The sequence below is a fragment of the Mesoplodon densirostris genome, chromosome 4 (assembly GCF_025265405.1).
Source record: "Mesoplodon densirostris isolate mMesDen1 chromosome 4, mMesDen1 primary haplotype, whole genome shotgun sequence".
Classification (NCBI taxonomy): Eukaryota; Metazoa; Chordata; class Mammalia; order Artiodactyla; family Ziphiidae; genus Mesoplodon; species Mesoplodon densirostris.
The window spans coordinates 41256312-41276902 of record NC_082664.1 but is presented as its reverse complement, the minus strand read 5'-3'; the positions used below and the strand labels follow the sequence as shown (position 1 = coordinate 41276902).

Here is a 20591-nt window from a genome sequence, read left to right as displayed (position 1 = left end):
AATTTACACTCCTGGGTCCTGGCTTTTGACAGTCCTGACAAGTCTTGATCTAGATCTAGGGCTGGTCACTTTTCCTCGGCTTCAAAGTGTCTCATTCTTGGAGTAAAAATGCTCCATTGCTTAAAAGAAAGTTAACTGACCTCACTACTGGGCACTGTGATGTTTAAGGGCAAATATCACAAAATGTAACTTAATGCCTGTCCCTTCTAGAAGTATTTATCAAGGGAAAGTAGTTGCATTTTTGCCTCCTAGTGAGTCAGGAAAGTTTCTGTGTAAGGACTTTTGTGTAAGTAATTCAATGAGAATTGTAGCTTATTCTTGAATTGTAGGAAAGCAGTGGCATCTGCTTTTCATTCCTGTATCGTGGTTGGTGATGTGCCCGCGTCCCGCTCTGAGAGACCAAGATGTCCTTGGGGCAGGGGCATATCCATCTGCCCTTTGACACTCCAGTGCCTCGCACGTTATGAGCCTTCTCTCAGTGTTTGTTGAATGAACAAACCAGTGGCTACTTTGGTAGAAAGTGTTAGAGGTTTTCACCCTTTTTTTTGAGGGCAGGTGGTAGTGGGGGCCTTAAAGTATATACAGTAAACGAATGTTTTCAAGGGCATCAATTTTATAGAAAGCAGTTTTTATAATTTTCTAAATCGTGGCTTTTCTCTGTCCACTGTTGTCGCAGGGCTGTTTTATTTCTGTTTCTAAGCCAGGATTAGCTTTCCACAGTTCTTATTGATGATAGCTTTTTTGAAACTTGCTATCTGCAGAGAAGATAGGAGAAAATAGCCGTCCCCTTGTTTAATCATAGTATTAAAGAGCTACTCCTGTACTGTAAATAGGTTTTTGCCAAATGTGGGTACTTCTGTTCCTTTTTGTAAATCCATGACATTTTTGTTCGATTCAGCAGTTTTTCATCAGGCAGGATCTGGTGACACTTTGCACCTGGCTGGAGGAGAGGACAAAGCCCTCCAGCCTCTCGGAAGTTACTGCTAACACCCCGTGGATTCAGAGGGTAGCCTGGAATGTTTTCTAATTTTATACATGTACAGATCCTTTCTTACAGGCTGGACTTAAATTCATTAACTCAAATTCAGTACTTCTATCAGGCATCCTTTTTTGGTAGCTAATCGTTAAAAAAAGCAAAAAACAAAACTCTCCAGTAGAGAAAGTGTTGGAAGAGACAGAAAAATAAAGGAAGAGAAAAGATCCAATTAAGTACACTACTTAAATACAACCACTAACTTAACATTTTGAACTTTTAGCCTTTTTTTGGCTTGGTTTTACATAGTTGAGATCATACTGAGTATACAGTTTTGTATTCTACTTTCTCATTTAACTTTATAACTTAAATATTTTTCCATGGTATTATAAGCTCTTCATAGGCATGAGTGCAGCCTTCCTTTTATAAATAATGTTGGGATATTTCTTGGCATCTTTATTAGTTCCTTTGAGCACAGTTCCTGTGCTCTGATATCAGAGTGAAGTGAATGAATCAAACGCCTTACAGTTTTCCCACCTAATCTTATTCTCCTCTTTCAATATTCAACAAATAAGTGGGCCTTTTTTTTTTCTTTAGCCTGTTGTGGTACTCATTCAGTGACACATCTATAATTTTTTAACTAATTTTTTTGTCAAATTGTTGGGTAGGGAAGAAGAAATGCTGGTATAGAAGGCAGCCATATGATTTCAAAAGTGGGATAGGATGGAAGATTTAAGGAAGCCTGCTGGTGCTCGATTAGTTCAGTGTTGGTTTTATTATTTTTTAAACCTGTCTTTGTGTCAAAATGAGATTTCATGTTCCTGTCAAAACTTGCAATTTGAGTACTGTGTTTTTTGTGTTGTCCAAGGAAGATTGAAAACCTATAGCATGTATGTACTCATTTGAAATCTTATGAATGTATTAAATGTATTGCTTTTAAGAGACTGTGATCTTATCTATTTTGAGTTAAAAAAAAGCTTTTTTGGATACATTATATGGTGCTAAGGGAAAAAAAATTGAATTACCAACAAAATTACCCATATACATACTGTACCAGTAAATAACTCTATTAGCTTTCTTTCTGAAAATCCCTTATATTTACAAGTATAATTCATTCACAAAACTGCGCTCCACATAATTGGGACTTAATGCTTCAGCAAAGAAAATGAAAACTGTAGCCTCTCTCCTCAGGGCTGTATAGTCAGATATCTCTTTGTCCTTTGGTGGACTTACACACTTTCTGACATCAAGTTTTGATCAAATGAAGAGAGTATCTCTAGCGATTTGTACAGTCTGGGTGACTACATGAAATAAAACCAGTGAGGCGTGGCCTTCCAGGCAGGCCTCTTTAGGCTGGAATTCTTGGTGCCAAGGGGAGCTAAGTCCTAGCCAGGCCATGGCTCCATCCACTGAGTTTTAAATTTTCACTTTGTTTTTTCATTTCTGAGTTTTATTTATATCTGCCTAGATATTTTTGATATTTTCTCATTCTTTGATCAGTTTTTTTAAGTTCATCATTTATTTCATGAGATATTTCAAACATAATTATTTTACGTTCTGTACTTGATAATTTCAATATCTGAAATTCAACAAATCAGTCTATTATTTGTTGTTTCTGCTAACTCTCTCTCATGGTTGGTTCTATCCTTGCTGTATTTGGTAATTTTCATTTGGAGATCATATTTTTCTTGAATTTAACACGTGGAAGCTGGTGGGCCTAATTTGGGATGCTTCCCTTTAAAGGGGACTTACGTTTGCTGTTTTTTGCTGGCTTTTAGGGTTTGTGCTTTGGGAGAAACAACAGCTACAATGAAGGAACATAAATAGTACCAGAGATGCTGTTTCAAAGAATGACAGTAAAGGTTAGCTGGGAGTAGGTATTTGACAGTTCTTATTTAATATCGTTTATCAGAGTTGCAAACTAGAATGTACCAGCCATTAGCATCAAAAGCTTTAAAGTTGTTGTGACTCTCTTATACATGATTCTTGTAGCTTCAGTTTCCTTTCTGCTGCAAGAGGTGACAAAACATGGGACTCTAGAATGTGTGAGGAAGTGCAGACATTAGGTATAAGGAAAAACATTTGCATGCTGTCTGTCCAGGCTTCTTCCTATTCTGCAAGGGCTGGTGAGTCTTGGGTATGTTTATCTTTATTCTCACATTTGTGTTTTTTAGAAAAGTGAATGATCAATAAATGATTTGAGTTTTATAGTTTTAAAAAACGTCAGGAACATACTGTGAGCCAGGAATAGTAATATTCTGGTACCTCTAAAATCCTTGGAGTCTCAAGTTTGGGTTTGTCTTTTTTTTTTTTTTTTTTTTTTCTGTACGTGGGCCTCTCACTGTTGCGGCCTCTCCCGTTGCAGAGCACAGGCTCCTGACGCACAGGCTCAGCGGCCATGGTTCACGGGCCCAGCCGCTCCACAGCATGTGGGATCCTCCCGGACCGGGGCACGAACACGTGTCCCCTGCATCAGCAGGCGGACTCTCAGCCACTGCGCCACCGCGGAAGCCCGAAGTTTGGGTTCTTGATTGCAAGAGTTAGTAGTTCAACTCTGCTTCACTGGTCTCCATCCCACTTGCTTACGACTTACTGCCACTGCTCTAATTTTAGCCCATTGTTTTCATCTTCCCCTTGGAAATTTTCCTTACTTTTTAGTGAGCACAGGAATGCATGAATAATTATTTTTATAGTAATTTATTCGGGAAGAGTTAGAATAGCCTTTGATAGTAGCTGATCTGTCATACTGCCAGAAGTGGGAGTCCCAGGAGTTATGAATTTATCATCACTTTAGAGAAGAGGAAACAAAGGCACAAAGATGTTAAGTAATTTGCCCAAAATCACAGAGCTGCTGAGTGATAAAGCCATTGTTGGAACCCATGTGGTCTGGCTCCAGAACCTACACTTTTTTGTGTGTGTGTGATACGTGGTCCTCTCATTGTTGTGGCCTCTCCCGTTGTGGAGCACAGGCTCCGTATGCGCAGGCTCAGCGGCCATGGCTCACGGGCCCAGCCGCTCCGTGGCACGTGGGATCCTCCCGGACCGGGGCACGAACCCGTGTCCCCTGCATCGGCAGGCGGACTCTCAACCACTGCGCCACCAGGGAAGCCCCCAGACTTTCATTTTTAAACAGAGGTCTTTAGATCTAAATAAGAGCCATTTATTGAACAAGTTTGTTAGCACTGCCTTTGTTTCTTAGTGGCTGATCTCTCAGCATTTAGTAGCTTATCAATACCTCTACTCTCCATTGTCAGAGAAGACCAAAGCGGAAACTCCCGGGTCTGAAGTTCCAGGTCTCCAGGCAGTTTTATTACCCTGTGAAGAAACTCTTACTTGGGGTCAAATGTTCTCCAATTTTAGGTTGTGTTGGAAACACCTGGGGAGCTCATTTAATATGCATGTTCCAGGGTCCCACTGCTACAGCTTCTGATCCAGTAAGTGCTGGTTGGAGTCTGAGAATATGCATTTTTAGCGAGTTCTTGGGGTGATTCTAGACCAGTTGTGCTGAGGCCCATACTTGGTGAACGCTGGCCTACTCCCGCCTTTGGCAAAACTCGAAAACTATTAGGATGCATTCTCTGGCCCCTGCACTCCCCCTCCTCCAGGCATACATGATCCCAGGGTTCATATATGATGCTTGAGCTTTTTAGTATTATTTCTATAACTATGTACTTTTTACTTTTAAAAAAGTGCTAAAATGTACTTTAAACTAATAAGTTGCCCTTCATCACTATTAAGGAAAAGAAATTAATGTTGCATTCATAAAGAGTTTTGAACAGCAAAGCCATCATTTTGACCTATTTTTCTGCCTGGTTCCCCGACTCTCTCTTACTTTTTCCTGAGACTGGCTGTTCTCCCTTACCTCTTCTAAATTCCACCTTAGATTTCTTAAACATTTACCTGGCATCATGTATGGACCAGCTAAGAGGCAACTGCAGTGGGAGACAGGCAGCCATAAGCGCTGTGATTTTCTAATTTTAAGCCATTGATTCTCTCCAGCGACTGCTGGGAATTTAATCACCAAACTGCAGGGCCAGGACCCAGGCCTTCCCTGCACTTTCTGGACCAGACTTGCACCTGATTAGCCCTGTCTTATTTCTGCCCATTCCCTGTGTGACTTGCAAGGGTTAAATCAGAGCATGATCTACTTATTATCTAATGCCTATTTTGAAAAAGCTGTCTCTGTCTATTACCATCATCCATATTATATCTGAATGTTCTGAAGTATTGGAGTTCAGCTGCTTAGGACAGATAGAGAGTCCAAATGAAAATCAAAGGCCAGTTTTACATAAAACAAACAAAAACTCCTCTCTTCTCTTGTCAGATAAATTGCTCAGAAGCTCGCAGGCTACATGCACAAATCATAGTTAAAGTAATTTTTCTATTTTCACCTACTCTAACAAAGAGACAAAGCAATAGCTTTTTCAACCAAAAATAGTCTCTGCCGTGACGCAGACCCACAGAAAGTGGCTGCAGCCCCTCCCCGCTCGCTGCTCTTAGGCTTGTTTATAGCCAGAGCGCTGATAAAGTCAACAGGATGTGGTCACAGGTCAAGGTTCAGAGGGCCTATATGGTGATTTCCACGCCGCGTGTACACCACATGTATAAGAGGTATTTGTCCTTTCTTATTCTGGAAATGAACTCAAGCAACATGGATGGTGACATTTGAGTCACAATTATGGCAAAGTCAGAAAAGGCCTGCAGCAATCACACTTCAGTAATCACCTTAGCTAAAGCATTTTATGAACACATGGTTGGTCCAGTCTTTTCCCTGTCCCGACTCCCCTTATGGATACAAAGCCCCAAGAGCAAACGTTCTCCCAGGCCATTCGAGCCTGTTCTCCTACTTAGGTCTTCAGAGGCTCCAGGCCCTGGGCCTCTGCATTCTCCCAGTCCCTCCTCACTCCTGCTGTGGCTTCACTTATCCTTCCAACCCGCTGAGCCCTGTGGCTAATAGCTATGGGGACACGGTGACCTCAAATTCCTCCGTCTTTTAGCCTTCCTTCAAGTCCCATCCCCTTCCATCCCCTGCTTTCCCCAGTGATGCTGGAGAAAGCTTCCACATGGCTGCCTTGCTTCCTGGGTTCCCGAGGCCAGTTCCAGGTGGGTCCTCGCTGTGGACCGGAAGTCCTTTTCTTCTATTCATCCCTTGGATTCCCTTCCTAACAGAGGCAGTTTAAACCGTTCCCACTGTCCTAAGCCCTCAACCTTCTCTCTGCTCCCTTCCTTCCTGGCAACTCAGCATGCGTCCTACGTTACAGAGAACTCTGGGGCCACAGAGTATGCCTGCACTCCCTCAACCTCCCTCTTCCAACCACAAAGAGGACCTTCATCAGCCTGTTTTCCTCAACTTAAGTTTCTGAGACTAAAAATGTGTCTTTCTCTCCAAGGTGGAACTCAGTACACTGGTGACGCCAGCCAATCTTTCATCCAAAACCTATTCCCGCCTTTCTCTGTATTTCAGATCCTTTCTCTGTGGTGGCTCCTTCTCCCCTTGGAAGTGTGTTGGAATCCTAGTTTGATATGGACTTAGGTAGTTTTCACTCCTAATATGTAACTTTATTTACCATGTCTCTTTTTTAAAAATTTATTTATTATTTATTTTTGGCTGTTTTTGTGGCTGCACACAGGCTTTCTCTAGTTGAAGTGAGCAGGGGACACTCTTCGTTGCAGTGTGCGGGCTTCTCATTGTGGTGGCCTCTCTTGTTGTGGAGCACGGGCTCTAGGTGTGCAGGCTTCAGTAGTTGTGGCACGTGGGCTCAGTAGTTGTGGCTCGTAGACCTTGGCATCTGTGGCCTTAGTTTGTGTAGAGAACTCAAATGGGCCAAAACCTTGGCTTTTGAATTTCAAAAGCTAAGGTCCACATACAAGACACAGATATGCAAGAAAACAGGATATTTTAACAGTCATTTTTCCAGCCTCTTATTGGGAGACAGATTTCCTCGGCCATGGAGAGAGGAAGGGTCATCAAGGAGAGAACTGAGGAGAGATTCTTAACAGCCCCTCCCTACTCCCTTCTTCCTTGTTGACAGAACCTACCTCATATCAGAGAAGCTCAAATAACAGACATTTGCTTTCCCAGCCTTCACTGCAGCTAGAGTTGATGGAGGGAGCTATTTACAAAGATTGTCTTCCCTGACTGCAGAGAGAGATGAGAAGGAATGCCCTCCCTCTCCTTTTGGAAAGTTGTCCTGTGAGGACATGAGGTTTCATCTTACTGTGATCATGAGGGGGGACTGCTGCCAACAGACTCAGGATGGCCGAGGAGGAAGAGGGAAGGAGTCTGACTTTCCACTGACACTGTTGAGATGCCAAACTAACCATGGGACCACCCACCTTTGCATTCCTCATTATAGGAGACAATACAACGTTCTTACTGTTTAAGCCACCCTTATGCATCATATGTAGTTGAAAACATCCCGTACTCATTCCTTTTACTTTCTTAGAGAAAAGTCCTATTGCTAATAACTGGTAGAACTTACAGATAGATTGGGGCAATTTAGACTTAGGGAGATCTTTGTCTAGCACCATATTAAACACGTCTTGTTTGTTGGCAAACCATGCAGAGTTCCCCTTCATCACTACAGTAAAAGAATGATAACAAAAAAGTGATTGTGTGTGTGGCTTGTTAGAAAAGGCCTGAGACTCCTTCCCAGGTTTCCCTGTTTCCCCAGAATGGCATGGGAACGTCATCCTCCTTCCCCTCAAAAGCAATGGGAAGGTCAAGGAGAAAGAGTCAGACCCGGAGAGGCTTTGGGTGTGGGCAAGAGGACAGAGCAATGGATGCCGCACTCGTGGACAGACAACTGGGGGCCGTTCCTGACTGAGGAGGTCTGATGAGCTCTGAAATGCAGACAAGTGGTCCCTCACAGGGAGGAGACGTGCCCGAGGGCCAGATACCTCTTCACATTCCTGATGCTTTATAACCCTTTCCTCCAAACGTTTCCCCAACTGCAAGAAAAAGTGGGGAGGGAAATCTCTGAATTGCCTCTGAACTGATGGAGTGTATCACGAACTGACTCACATCAAGGTTCCTAACAATAGGTGGAATTCGGACTTGGGCCAGAAAGTTAACTTAGTTGTAGAAAAGCGAATTTTTTTCTTTTACATATTTGAATAGAAGGGCAGAAGTGTCTTTCCTTCTGAACAATCCTCTATCTTAAAAAACAAAACAAAAAACCAATCTCACCTCAAGCCTGTTCTCCTCTGAAGCTCTCCATTCCTCATGCCCTGTACTGCCAGACTTTTGGAGAGAATTATCTATACCAGGGCCTCTACCTCTTTGAGGTCTACTTATTCCTTAACGCTCCTCATCTGACACCTGGCTCCAGGCTAATAAACTTGCTTTCGAACTGGTCATCCAGAAAACAATTAGTGAACTTATACGTTGAGTTATGGTTTTTCCTCTTTCTGACTTACACAGGTAGGCTCAATTAATGAATAAAGAACCTCATCAATGTTCTACGGACCCTTCAAATGACTTCAAACCCAAATCACCATCTTCCCCCTCAAATCAGCTTAACCTCCTGGTTTGTGAGCCTCCAACAAGGTCAAAACTCCGGGGTCATATTTAATCCTTTCCCCCCACCCCCCGTCCTCCATCTAACCCATTTCAAGTCTTTCTGCGTTGGGGCCTACCACAGAGGGTTGGTGTGAAAGCCAAATGAGCCAGACCTCTGAGGTTAATTATAAGTGTGCTTCAGAATCACCTGTGTTAAACACAAAACGATCAAAAACAAACAACAAAAGAAATGATGCCCTCAGTCTCACTTCAGATGTACTGGCTCTGGATATGGGGCCCAATCAGAATATCCATGTCTCCCTCATCTGCGCTCTGTGGATGGATCAGAAAGGAGTCCTGGCTTGTTCCCTGGTTGCCTTCTGTGTCTGCCCAGCCAAATGGGAGCTGCTTCTGCCCCTGCCTTACTTCAGTGTCTTCTCAGTGTCTAGCCCAGGGCTGGGGTGAGCCCTACTGGGATCCCTACTGATTGGGTGGAAGGTGCTTCCCCAAATGCATCAAACAGATGTATCCGTAAGAAGTAAATAGCCACCATGTGCTTCAGGACACATGTTTGAGTCATTTGATTGTTTACATCAGGGACATGGGGGGGGTCTCAGGTACCACTCCCCCTGATATACCAAGAGCCCATCAGAAATTGGTTTCTGGACTTCAGGAACATTCATACATCTCTCACAGATGGCTTCAGCTTGGAGCCCTCCTGAATCATGAAGGGCCTGGGAGGCATAAAACTCATCCATTGGCTCCCTCATTCAGTCTGATTCAGGGTACTCGAGGATCTACTCACAGTCAGCTGGTAGGGCTGGGTTGGGCCGGTGGTCATGTGTTAATCAGTTGCTCATCCAGGTGGCATCCAGTTAGTTGGCCATTTATTCAATCCTTCATTTATTCACGCAGGCCTCCGTCATATAGCCATTCACCCACCTACCCAACAGATATTTACTGAGAGCCTACTATGTGCCAGACACTGGTTTCACACTGGAGACCAAACAGATGGTAACACGAGAAGCACGGGACCCTTGGAACCTACCAGGGTGGTGCTGGGCGGGTTTCCCAGGAGCTCTCGGGCCAGGAGATTAGTGCGTCCTGCACCTGGCTGAGCGGCGCCTCCCACTCTCAACTCTCTTTTCCTGCTTTGCTCCTTCCAGTGGTTGGAGGTGCCAAGCCGCAGGCAGGAAGGTCGAGGCAAGGATGAGGTGGACATTGGAAAAGGTGAGAAGTAAACGAGAACGTAGCGGGGAACGTGGTGGGAAAGGAGCGCGGCCAGGAGCGTTCTTCCAAGTGGCTGCGTTCATTGTGTTAGGGGGAGGGTCGGGGAGGAGGACCCGCGCTTCAGCCGCCGGGCTCCGGGGCTCGGCCGACTCTGCCCGCGGGCCTGAGCTCTCGGGGCGCGGGGCGGCGCGGCGGGGGCGCGCGACGGGAGGGGCGGTGCGCGGCGCGGCCCCCGAGCGCGCGGGGCCTGGCGAGGAGCGCGCCGGCCCGGCTCGGCGCCGGTACCTCAGGCGCTGGCGGCCGCCCCGGAGCCCCGGGCCGGACCATGGCGACCGACAGTAAGTGCGCTCGGGCGGCGGAGGCCGCGGGTGGGAGGCCGCGGGGCCCGGGGGTGGGAAGTCCTCCTGTTTCCGACGCCCGCCTTTGTGCAGGGGTCGCGGGAGCCGCGGCCGGGTGCCCTCTCGCCCCTCCGCCCGTCACCCTCTGCGGCCGGGTATTACTGGAGAGGCGCAGGCGGCCCTGGCAGCCCGTCCCGGAGGGATGTGGCAGAAGGGCGCGCGGTGGACGCCCAGGTGGAGGGGACGCTCGATGCCGCGGGGCAGCGGGCCTTGCCAACGCAGCCCTTTGGGGGGGTGTCCCTGGGCTAGAGCCGACCTTTGGGGAGCCTTGCCACCCAGGCGCCGCGAGCTCTTGGCGCTGAATTCAAGGTTCGCCCCGAGTTCTGGGCTGGGTTTGCGTGCTCGCCTTCTGGGCATAAGGGTGGCCTGAGCGGTCGGCTGCCCAGTGGCCCCAGCCGGGCTGTGTTCCCAGCGGCCGGAGAACGTGTCTGGTCACCATGGACAGTGAACGAGGTGAGCGCGCGGACGTGTCAGGTTAAAACTGCTGAACGGAAGTGTTGGAAGGCTCTGGGCTGGCCTGCTTTCGGCATCTTGGCACCACTGCTTTATTGCTCAGTGCTTTTGGAAATAGAATCATATCTGTGAAAGCTGGTTAAGTTAGCTGTGTTGGAAGCTGGATGCGTGTTGGTGGAACCTCAAAGGGAGGTCCGAGTAAAACCACTGGTCACACCTGCTGCGTACCTAGCATGCAGGAGGTGTTGTGTCTGAGCCCCTAGTACAGACCTGGCACATGTTAGGGGCTTAAATGAATGAATGAATGAATGGTGTACTGGCTGGAGAGGCCCTTTGGTAGTCATCGTTGAAAGGTGAGAAGGGACAAAGATGGGAAGATGGGGGTCAGCATTTCTGCAATAATTTATTATTATTTTTCTTTTAAACAAACTATTATCCCAGCCAAGAACACAGCTTTGCTATAGTGCAGAGAACATGGGTTTCTGTAGCCAAACAGACCTGTATCTGAAACCTCTGAAATTCACTTCCATGGGACCATGGAAGGTTCCAAATGACCTCAGTTTCTGTATCTTTAAAGTCGGGACAAATCTGTCACATCTCCTGCACGGTGATGAGCACATCGTAGCTCTTAGTACAGGGTAGTTGCCCTCTTTCTTTGCCATCAGTTTATATGTGTGGAGATACCCACATGCTCTCCCCCTTTTTAAATGAAAAAATCGAGATCAGGTGTTTATAATAAAATTGGCTAATTTGAGCCAAACCTCTCTTTTTCTTTGCTCATTTATAAAAAGTGTAGTTTAGCTCACTTTTTTTTGTCTAGGAAAAGAAATTATGGATTTAGCCTTTTATTAACAAAGTAATACTCAAAAAAGAGGACGATACTTAGATTTGGCCTTATTCTTGTATTCCTTAAAAACAAAGGCAAAGGGCCCTGAAGTATCTATAGGCATTTTTTTGCATCCCACAAATGCTGTGGGACAGTGTACCATTATTCATTTTCTTATATTTAGGGTAAAGATGATACATTTGGTATCCTAGAAAAAAAATTAGCTGTGCTCTGCCCAGTTTATTTAGAGAAATATTTCTTCGACTTCCTTACAAGCTATATTCAACTCTACTGAAGAATCAAACTTCAGCCCATTTGTTTTGTTTATGGAAAAAATGGTAATATTCAACCAGTTTAGCTCTTGAGCCGATTTTTAGGTGCAATCTTAATTATGTTCGTTCTCAGCTGGCATGGAGCTGAAACTATGAAAGGTTTCCAGAGGTAAAGGATAATTAGTTTGTCTTTGTTCTCATTCAGAAGTAGAGTGAGAGGCTTACTATGTGTCCCTACTAGGGAAATGAAAAGAAGGGAAGTATTCTCAGCCAGTGTCTTGAAAAATTCTCTCTAAATCTTGACGATATCTACAGCTTACAGTCCCACAATTCCCTTACAGTTAGCATAAAGGTGATCTCAGCTTGGTTGCTTATTAGAATTACTCCAAGAGCTTTCAAAAATACTTTGACATTATTTTTTTAAGTAATACATCTCAGATTTTAATCTGTATCAGAATCACCTGGAGGGCTTGTTAAAACAGATTGCTGGCCCTCCCAGAGTCTGTGATTCAGTAAGCCTGGGTTGTAGTTTGAGAATTTTATGTTTCTATCAAGTTCCAGGTGAAGCAACCATGCTCCCTGTCCTTCTCTCATCTGTAAGTGTGGGAATGACAGGTGAGAGGCAGGTAGGAGCACAGAGTGACAGTCCCTTCTTCAGTCCTGTCACTGTGTGGCGGGTACATGGCCTCATGAACATAAATCAAAGCTGGGCACTGTTGCCTTAGGGCTATAGCTGACTGCTTTCTCTATTTTTGGCCCCCAAGAAATTTCCCCTTGAGAGAAAAATTAGTTCTAAAGCCGATCAAAACCTGAATCCTCTCCAGTCATTTCTGGAAGGAATCCAGAAGGACCTCCTTTACGAATGTGGTATGTAAATGTGTATAAAATAGAGATATTTTAAAAATATTTGCCTGACAACTTATAATGTTCACCGAAAAGAATGTAACAAATAGAACGAAGATGTTCGGACAGCATGGTGTCTGAGGGCAGATTCCAGAGGAAGAATGGAGAATCTGAGAGCCTCACCTTGGTTTTCAGAGAGTTATGGTGAAATGATAAGGATCTTTGAGATCTTCACACTAAATTCCCCTTGGGCTATGCATGTTTTTATTTGTATAACTCAGGTTTATAAGATCTTTAAAAGGTTGAAACAGTTGGGAGGAATTGTAATAGAAAAAAGGTGAGACTAGTAGAAAAAAAAACCCTAAAACCCTGTTAATATGAGCAGCCTGGTTATTATTTAAAGTGGTGGTACATAGGTATTTGACCTATGTTTCTTGAGTTTCTCAGTAATAAGTATTGAAATGGAGCAGGACCCTATGGCCCTTGCCCCCGCTGTCCTCCGCCTGCCTTTTGTCTGTGGGAAAACTTTAGCCATAGAATAAGTTTAATCAGAGAAGTGAGAAAATGCAGAAACAAAGGAAAACAGTCCAACAAGAGTAAATAATAATAATTTAGTCTTTAAGCATAGTTAAGGACCTTTAGTTCCTCCTTAAGGGCTATAGATAATATTCTGAGCCCTATCCTGTGAGCTGTCTCGTGGATACTAAAACCTCCACCAGGTGGAGGAAGTTAACTACATGATGACCAGGCTGTAGCCATGACATAAGCTGCCACAATTCCAAGAATTGGCCTCAAGGAAGTGGGAACAAACTGACCCTGGAACTGAAGACTAATCGTATTTAAAACAATCAAGATGATGCTGGTCAGACCACCACATGACCAATTGCAAGATGACTGGCACAGCTGACTGTACTGTTTCTGCATGTAGCCCCCTCCCTTCACCTATAAAAGCTCTTGCCCACTGATTGTCGGGTGGGGGGCGGGCTTTGGACAGAAGTCTGCCTCCTCCCTGCCCCCGCCCCAAGTTTGTCAGCATCCAAAATAAAGCAAACTTTCCTTTCCACCAGCCTTGCCTCTTTATTGGCTTTTGAGTGGCAAGCTGCCGGACCCCACTTTCGGTTACAGCGTTGCAGATAGTTTTGTGTTTCCAGATCATAGTGAAGTAGTTTTCTCTTTTTCTTCCATTTATGTCGTTCGTTCCACTACTAATACTTCCCCTTATGAGTCTTTATTGTTAAAGTCACTGTAGTCTGTTTATAAGCATAATTTCTCAGGAACTGCCAGGCATGTTTGGGCAATGTTGGAGATACCTAATTGTATTATGCCCTGGAACTCTCGGGTGGATGGGTCTTTGGGGCTGTTGTGGATGAATATTTGGCTTCATCAGGGAAATATCTAGTCCCCGTCTGGTTGCTCCTGGTTTACTGGTTGGTAGTGTGTCATTTTGGCCGGGTCCATCCACAAGTTGCTACCCCACAGGCCATTCCTCCCTCTGTTTACTGGTCGACAACCTGGAATTTCCTTCTTACTCATCCTACTTATCCCAGCAGCAATTTCCACTCTGCTTAGTCCTGGAGGACAGAAGGAAGAGAAAGCAGGGGAGGGAAAAATCAAATTTAGGCTCTAAGCAGGTAAAGGTTAGGGATCTCTGCTAAACAGTTACACTTGAGATGTTCAGGACTTAGGGTGTTGAGGATTTAAAAGAAAATTGCTTGACTTTGAGTGAAAAAGTACTCAAATTCTTGAGTAAACTTGTTTGTAAGTTTTTAATATTTATTACGATTGGAAATGATGCCAACTAAAAAATATAGACAAAAAGAGTTAGAAAATGACTACTTTGCAACCATCATAGGAACACTTGATTCATACAGTAATCATCCATGGATGCTAAAGTATTGTGTGAAAACTTGAAGGCCAGAATATTTACATTTTTGGGGAATTGCCCCACAGATTTCTTATTAATTGCAAAGGGGAAAAGGGTAATGTTACAGTGCAGAGACGTGGGGTTCACTACCTTAACCAAACCATCAAAGTTAGCATCACTAGTAATGGGGCAAACTGGTATCCTGTGCTTCCTGATCTGAAGCCCTGAGAAGGATACAGTGACACTTAATGCCAAAAACACATAACCTGATCCTAATCAGGAAGAAGTAGCAGACAAGCCCACATTTGGAGACGTTCCACAAAAGTCAGTGTCATGAAAGATGCCTGAGGCACGGTTCTAGATTGAAGGAGACTAAGGAGATAAGTAAATGCAATAGATGGTTTTGGATCTGACCCAAATCAGGAAAAAATGCGACAAAGGACAAATTGTAATAATTGGGGAAATTTGAATATGGATTGTATGTTGGATAATAGCCTTGTATCAATGTTAGATTCCCAAAATAGGATGTTTTTACTGCAGTTTGGAAGGGACTGTCTTCCTTAGGGGAAACTGGAGTCCTTAGGAGTAAGGGGACGTGATGTCTGCAACTAAATCTCAAATGGTTTAGGAGAAAAATGTTTGTGTATATGTGTGCATATTTATGTATATGTGTATTATACAAGAAAGAAGGAGATAAAATATGCCAAATCTAGGAGTTCTTTGTACTATTCTTGCAACTCTTCTGTAAATTTGAAAAACAAAACAAAGCATATGGTTCCATGTAAATTTTAGGATTATTTATTCTAGCTCTGTGAAAAATGTCATGGGTAATTTGATAGGGATCACATTAACTCTGTAGATTGCTTTGGGTAGTATGGCCATTTTAACAATATTAATTCTTCCAATCCAAGAGCATGGGATATCTTTCCATTTCTTTGAATTATCTTCAGTTTCCTTTATTAATGTTTTATAGTTCTCAGCATATAAGTCTTTGCCTCCTTGGTCAGGTTTATTCCTAAGTATTTTTCTTTTTTTTAGTGAGATTTTTAAAAGGTATTGTTTTTTTTTTACATTCCCTTTCTGATACATATGTATAACTGAATCACTTTGCTGTATAGCAGAAATTAACAAAACATTATAAATCAACTATACTTCAATTAAAAAAAAACCCATAAATGACAGCACTGAGATGCTGATCTGTAATTCTAGGCATTGTGCTCTAATACTATTTAGTGTACTTTTTGAAAGAAATAATATTGAAAGACACAATTCTGGACTCCTAATTCTGGTTTGAGATGATGATGTTCACAAAACTTTTTATTATGGAAAATTTCATGTACATATGAAAGAGGAGAGAATAGTATAATGAACCCCATGTACTCAGGTAACCCAGCTTTAAAAATTATCAGCATTTTGCATTTACATACCCGCTCTCCCCCTCCCCCATTTTTAGGTGTTATTTTGAAAGCAATTCCAAGACATCATGTTATTTTAACCACTGATGTTCAGTGGCTTCTGTGTACATTTTTTTCTCCCATAATCCTCATGCTGCTATTGCACTTAAGAAAAGTAACAATTCTGTAATACAAGATGATAGCATTTAGAACTTGTTCGTGTTGCAGGATAGTAACCAGAATTCTGAGAAACGCACTGATTTGACAAATATGGGTTGTGCACTTGTTCTGAGTTTGAAAAGCTGACAAAGCTTGGGTAATTATAAATGGTGTAGAAGAAAGAGGAGTCTGAGAAGCTGCTTGTTTTTGTTTTGTTTTCCAAACTCCTCCTTCTGTTTTTAAACCAAGAATTAAATTCCTGAAGAAAACATAAAGATGGGTAAGGAGACAGTATTCTGGACCAATTTATTTATTTGATGTTATCCTAATGAAACATTCTGAAAGTTAGAATGACTAATTTCATACTATTTGAGTAGAATTCCCTAAGTTTGAATTTCAGCATGGCATCTTTGATTTAGTAAGTCCAGTGAAGCTTTTTTTTTGACTGAGCTGACTTTCTAATGTTTTGTAATAGAAATGGGCCAGATCTCTTGGGAGGAGTAAACCTCCTGAGTGTGGGTAGATGTGGATTACATTTATTCTTTTAGGTCACTAGGATATCATTTAGTAATTAATTACTATTATTTAGCATTATGGATTGATTTAAAACATGCCCATTATACCATTTGACAATGATTATCTGTATGTTAAAATGATGGTAAAATGATTGACGGCTCTTTCTAATAAATTAGGGAGGTATCTGAAGCACATATTGCAGACAGAATTCTTATGTGCAGTTATCAACCTTGCATTAAGGGACTATGCACAACTGATTTTAGGCAGTTTAAATTTATGCATAGATACTATCCCTTTACATTAGATTTTCTTATTACCAGAGTATAATATTTTTGAGAGTTCTAATTTTAGGAATGCACTAAGTCACATTTTATAGTTTGACTTACAATGGAGCAAAGGTTAAGAGACGTTTAATGATTTTATCCACCCTATGTGAAAATTTCCCTGGCTTATATACTAGTATATTTATATACTACTTTAATCATAATCTGTTACCAGTCAAAGTTAGATTTTCAATTTAGTTAGCTCAATAGAAATTTCAAAAGATTGATGAACTCTCTGTGGGGTGGTCGAAGAAAGCACAGGCCTAGTTTCAGAGTTTTGAACTCTGGCCCTGCCACTTACTGGCTGGGTAACCTCAGGGAGGTTGTTTAACTTCCTGGAGTCTTTGTCTTTTTCCGCTCTGAGGAGTTGCAAGAATTAACTGAGATCGTGCACACAGTAGCCATTAAATAATTGTCTGTCTCATTCCCTACAACATCCTTCCCATAGTATGTGCCTTATGTTACAAGAAAGGTCCGACCTTCAGAAATGGGGTCCCTAGTCATTGATTCCGTTTTCCCTTGTGAAGAATATAAAATGAAGACCAAATGATCTGTTTAGAAATGTAAGACTGCAGGGAAGAGACTCCAGGAGAATCACCGGGAGGTGCAGAACTCAGATTTTACGTAGCAGTATTAATTGTGATGTGTTCTTTTCCAGTGCTCATTGTTTTGTGCAAGTGTGGTGCAGCATGTGAGTACGTGGGCTTGTGGTGCATATGTGTACATACAGCCTTTAACAACCTGGGAGGTTTCAGTGCTGGGCTCTTAGAGGGGCTCCAACAACTACGTCTTTTACTGAAGATCCAGGAGCATTCTGGGATCCTCTCTGCTGATTGGCTCTCGGGGATCTCTCTGGGCTTTGTGGCCTGCCTCTTGTGTGGCCATGACTGATGGGTAGCTGTAGCACTGGGTGGAGGTTGCTTTGGGGTGTGTCCTCAGAGCTGGCTCTGAAGTCTTATAAAAGCTTGTCCAATGATGATGATAAGCCTGAGGATATTGCTGGTGGTCCCATTACTGAGCTCTAAAAAGGCTTAATCTTCTAGTAATGTCCATATATAATGACCTCATCTGCCTGCTGTCTCTGCTGGTCCTGACCTTGACCATCCAGGTTCTGAGAGTTGCCTTTCTCTGTTTCACTCCTGCCCTGGGAGGCCCTCTCTGTATTGTGCTCTCCCTGTATTTGTTATCTATTGCTGAATAACAAATTACAACAAACTCAGTGGATTAAAACAGCACACATTTGTCAGCTCTCTAGGTTAGGAGTCTGGGCAGGGCTTCTGGAAATCAGGAGTCTGCAAAGCTGCCATTAAGCTGTCAGCCAGGGCTGGGTTCTCCTCCGAAGGCCTGAGGCTTGACTGGGGAAGGATCACCTTCCAAGCTCACATAGTGTTGGCAAGACTCAGGCCCTGAAAAGACTTGGGCTTGTGGGCTGATGGACTGAGGGCCTCAATGTCTTGCTGGCTCTTGGCTGGAGGTCATCCTTAGACGTGAGCCTCCCCAGTATGGCCACTTACTTCATCAAAGCGAGGAAGGGACAGAGTCTCCTACCAAGACAGGTATTAAAATCTCTGTCATATTCCATTGGTTAGAAGCAAGTTATAGATTCTGGCTAAACTCAGAATGAAGGGATTAAACAAGGGCATGAGTACTAGGAGATGGGGACATTTGGAGACCATCGTAGGTTCTGTCTGCCGTACTCCCATGAGACTTTTGTATCTACAGCTTCAATTGTATTTTTGTTTGGAGTATCACATTTCTCTTTTAAACTTTAGATAACATGGGGATGGTAAAGTCTGAAATGATAATTGCCTTTCTCAGAAAAGAAATTGATCTCCTCCCTCCTGCCAGAGAGCTGATGTGCTGTAGGAAGAATGGTGGTGGAAGGGGGGCAGGGAAGGTAATATTTGGCCTTTGAACAGTTACTGGGAAGGTCATGTCTGAATGAGATGCTGCTGCAGGGAGCTTGAATAAGCAGAAGAGTGCATGCCTTGTGAATTCATTTTATGAAAGCTGTTACAAAATTATAAAAATGAAAACACTCACATTCTTTTTGGAGAAGTTAAAAAGTAAAGGAAGTCAGGACGAAGCTGTGAAATTTGAGTTGAGAGTTGGTGAACGACACAGTAAGAACAATAAGGGGGATGAGAATTGTGTCAAAGAGAAGCTGTTCTCTCTCAGGGGCAAATGGATTTTATGAAGGCTCCTTGCTAGCATGTGAGGCATCACATGGGGATAGGAGACAATTTAAGGTTTAAGGCTCTATATGCTTGTACTGTATACTCTTACAAGTGGTTTTATCCATTTCAAATCATTTTTTTTGGACTTAGTGAGAGGGTGACAGATACCTGGAAACTAGACATTTCCTTACTGCCTGATAGTATTGTTCTGTGCAAAGACAAACTATCGTTTGAATTCTTCCTTTAAAATTATTGACCCTTAGTTAGGTAGAGCTTAGAAAATGAAACTATTCGGAAAAGGTTTGCCTAATGTAAATTATTGATTTTTTTTACATCTTTATTGGAGTGTAATTGCTTTACAATGGTGTGTTAGTTTCTGCTTTATAACAAAGTGAATCAGTTATACATATACATATGTTCCCATATCTCTTCCCTCTTGTGTCTCCCTCCCTCCCACCCTCCCTATCCCACCCCTAAAGTATTGATTTTGACTTCATGTCCCTGTCTTGAAACTCGGAGCACTTTCATTTTTGGTTGCTACTTGTCACCTGAAAGCTCTTCTATAGTAAAAGAGCTGTAACCAGAGTCATTAGCTCCTTGTAATCGAGATAAGACTATCCTAGTCTTTAGAAATTGAGTTAGCTCCCTGAGACAAGCATTTCTGTTTTTATCTGATAAAATCACTGTTTATAAAATGAATAGAAAGGGAGAGTCAGAAATTAATTTCTTAAAAAGGTGTCTCAGGCTTCCCTGGTGGCGCAGTGGTTGAGAGTCTGCCTGCTAATGCAGGGGACATGGGTTCGAGCCCTGGTCTGGGAGGATCCCACATGCTGTGGAGCAGCTGGGCCCGTGAGCCACAACTGCTGAGCCTGCGCGTCTGGAGCCTGTGCTCCGCAACAGGAGAGGCCACGACAGTGAGAGGCCCGCGCACCGCGATGAGGAGTGACCCCCACTTGCCACAACTAGAGAAAGCCCTCGCACAGAAACGAAGACCCAACACTGCCAAAAATAAATAAATTAATTAATAAAACTCCTACCCCCAACATCTAAAAAAAAAAAAAAGAAAAAAGGTGTCTCTCCCCCATTGTGGTCCAAATCACATGCTGTTTTTTTTTGTCTTTGACATCTTTATCAACTCTCCCAAACAGAATCCATCATTCATTTTACCTATACCTCTTTGGTTATATTTTTCTATTTTAACCTCTGTCTATTCTATATGCCCCTTGAGGAAAAGATCTACTTTTAGGTATATTTCCTCAACTTTGTCATTCTATTGAATAAGCATGGTGGCCTGCTTAGAGTAACCATTCAAATGTTTGCTAAATTCAGTCTGTTTCTTTACTGTGAGCCTCCTCTTTCCTGGATCCCATCCTTGACACAGTTCTCACAGTGTGGACCTGAGAGCCCAGGGTGGTCAAGGTCCCTAAGACTTTTAGAGGGTCAGCAAGGTCAAAACTACTTTTATAACATGAACAATGTTTTCATGTTTCAGTGACCCTTGAACAATGTTTTCTGTCTCTTACTCTGTGCATGCATGCATGTAGGCCCAGCTTTTATCATCTTGTGAGTTTGGGAGGTGAAGATGTCCAGTGGTCTTTCCCTTCATTTTGGGGCTCTTCCCAAAGACCCTGTTTTCAGTACAGAACTTCATCCTTACCACCA

At 43.1% G+C, this 20591-nt stretch overlaps 1 protein-coding gene across 1 annotated transcript in view; it reads left to right on the top strand.

Moving 5' to 3' along the window:
* The first annotated feature begins 9959 nt into the window (after nt 1–9959).
* SYT16 (synaptotagmin 16) overlaps nt 9960–20591 on the top strand; it is a 255605-nt gene continuing 244973 nt past the window's right edge. Inside the window, exon 1 of the mRNA XM_060098066.1 lies at nt 9960–10042. Within this exon, the coding sequence (XP_059954049.1) occupies nt 10030–10042 (13 nt within the window). The 5' untranslated portion in view covers nt 9960–10029. The remainder of the gene's footprint in view (nt 10043–20591) is intronic.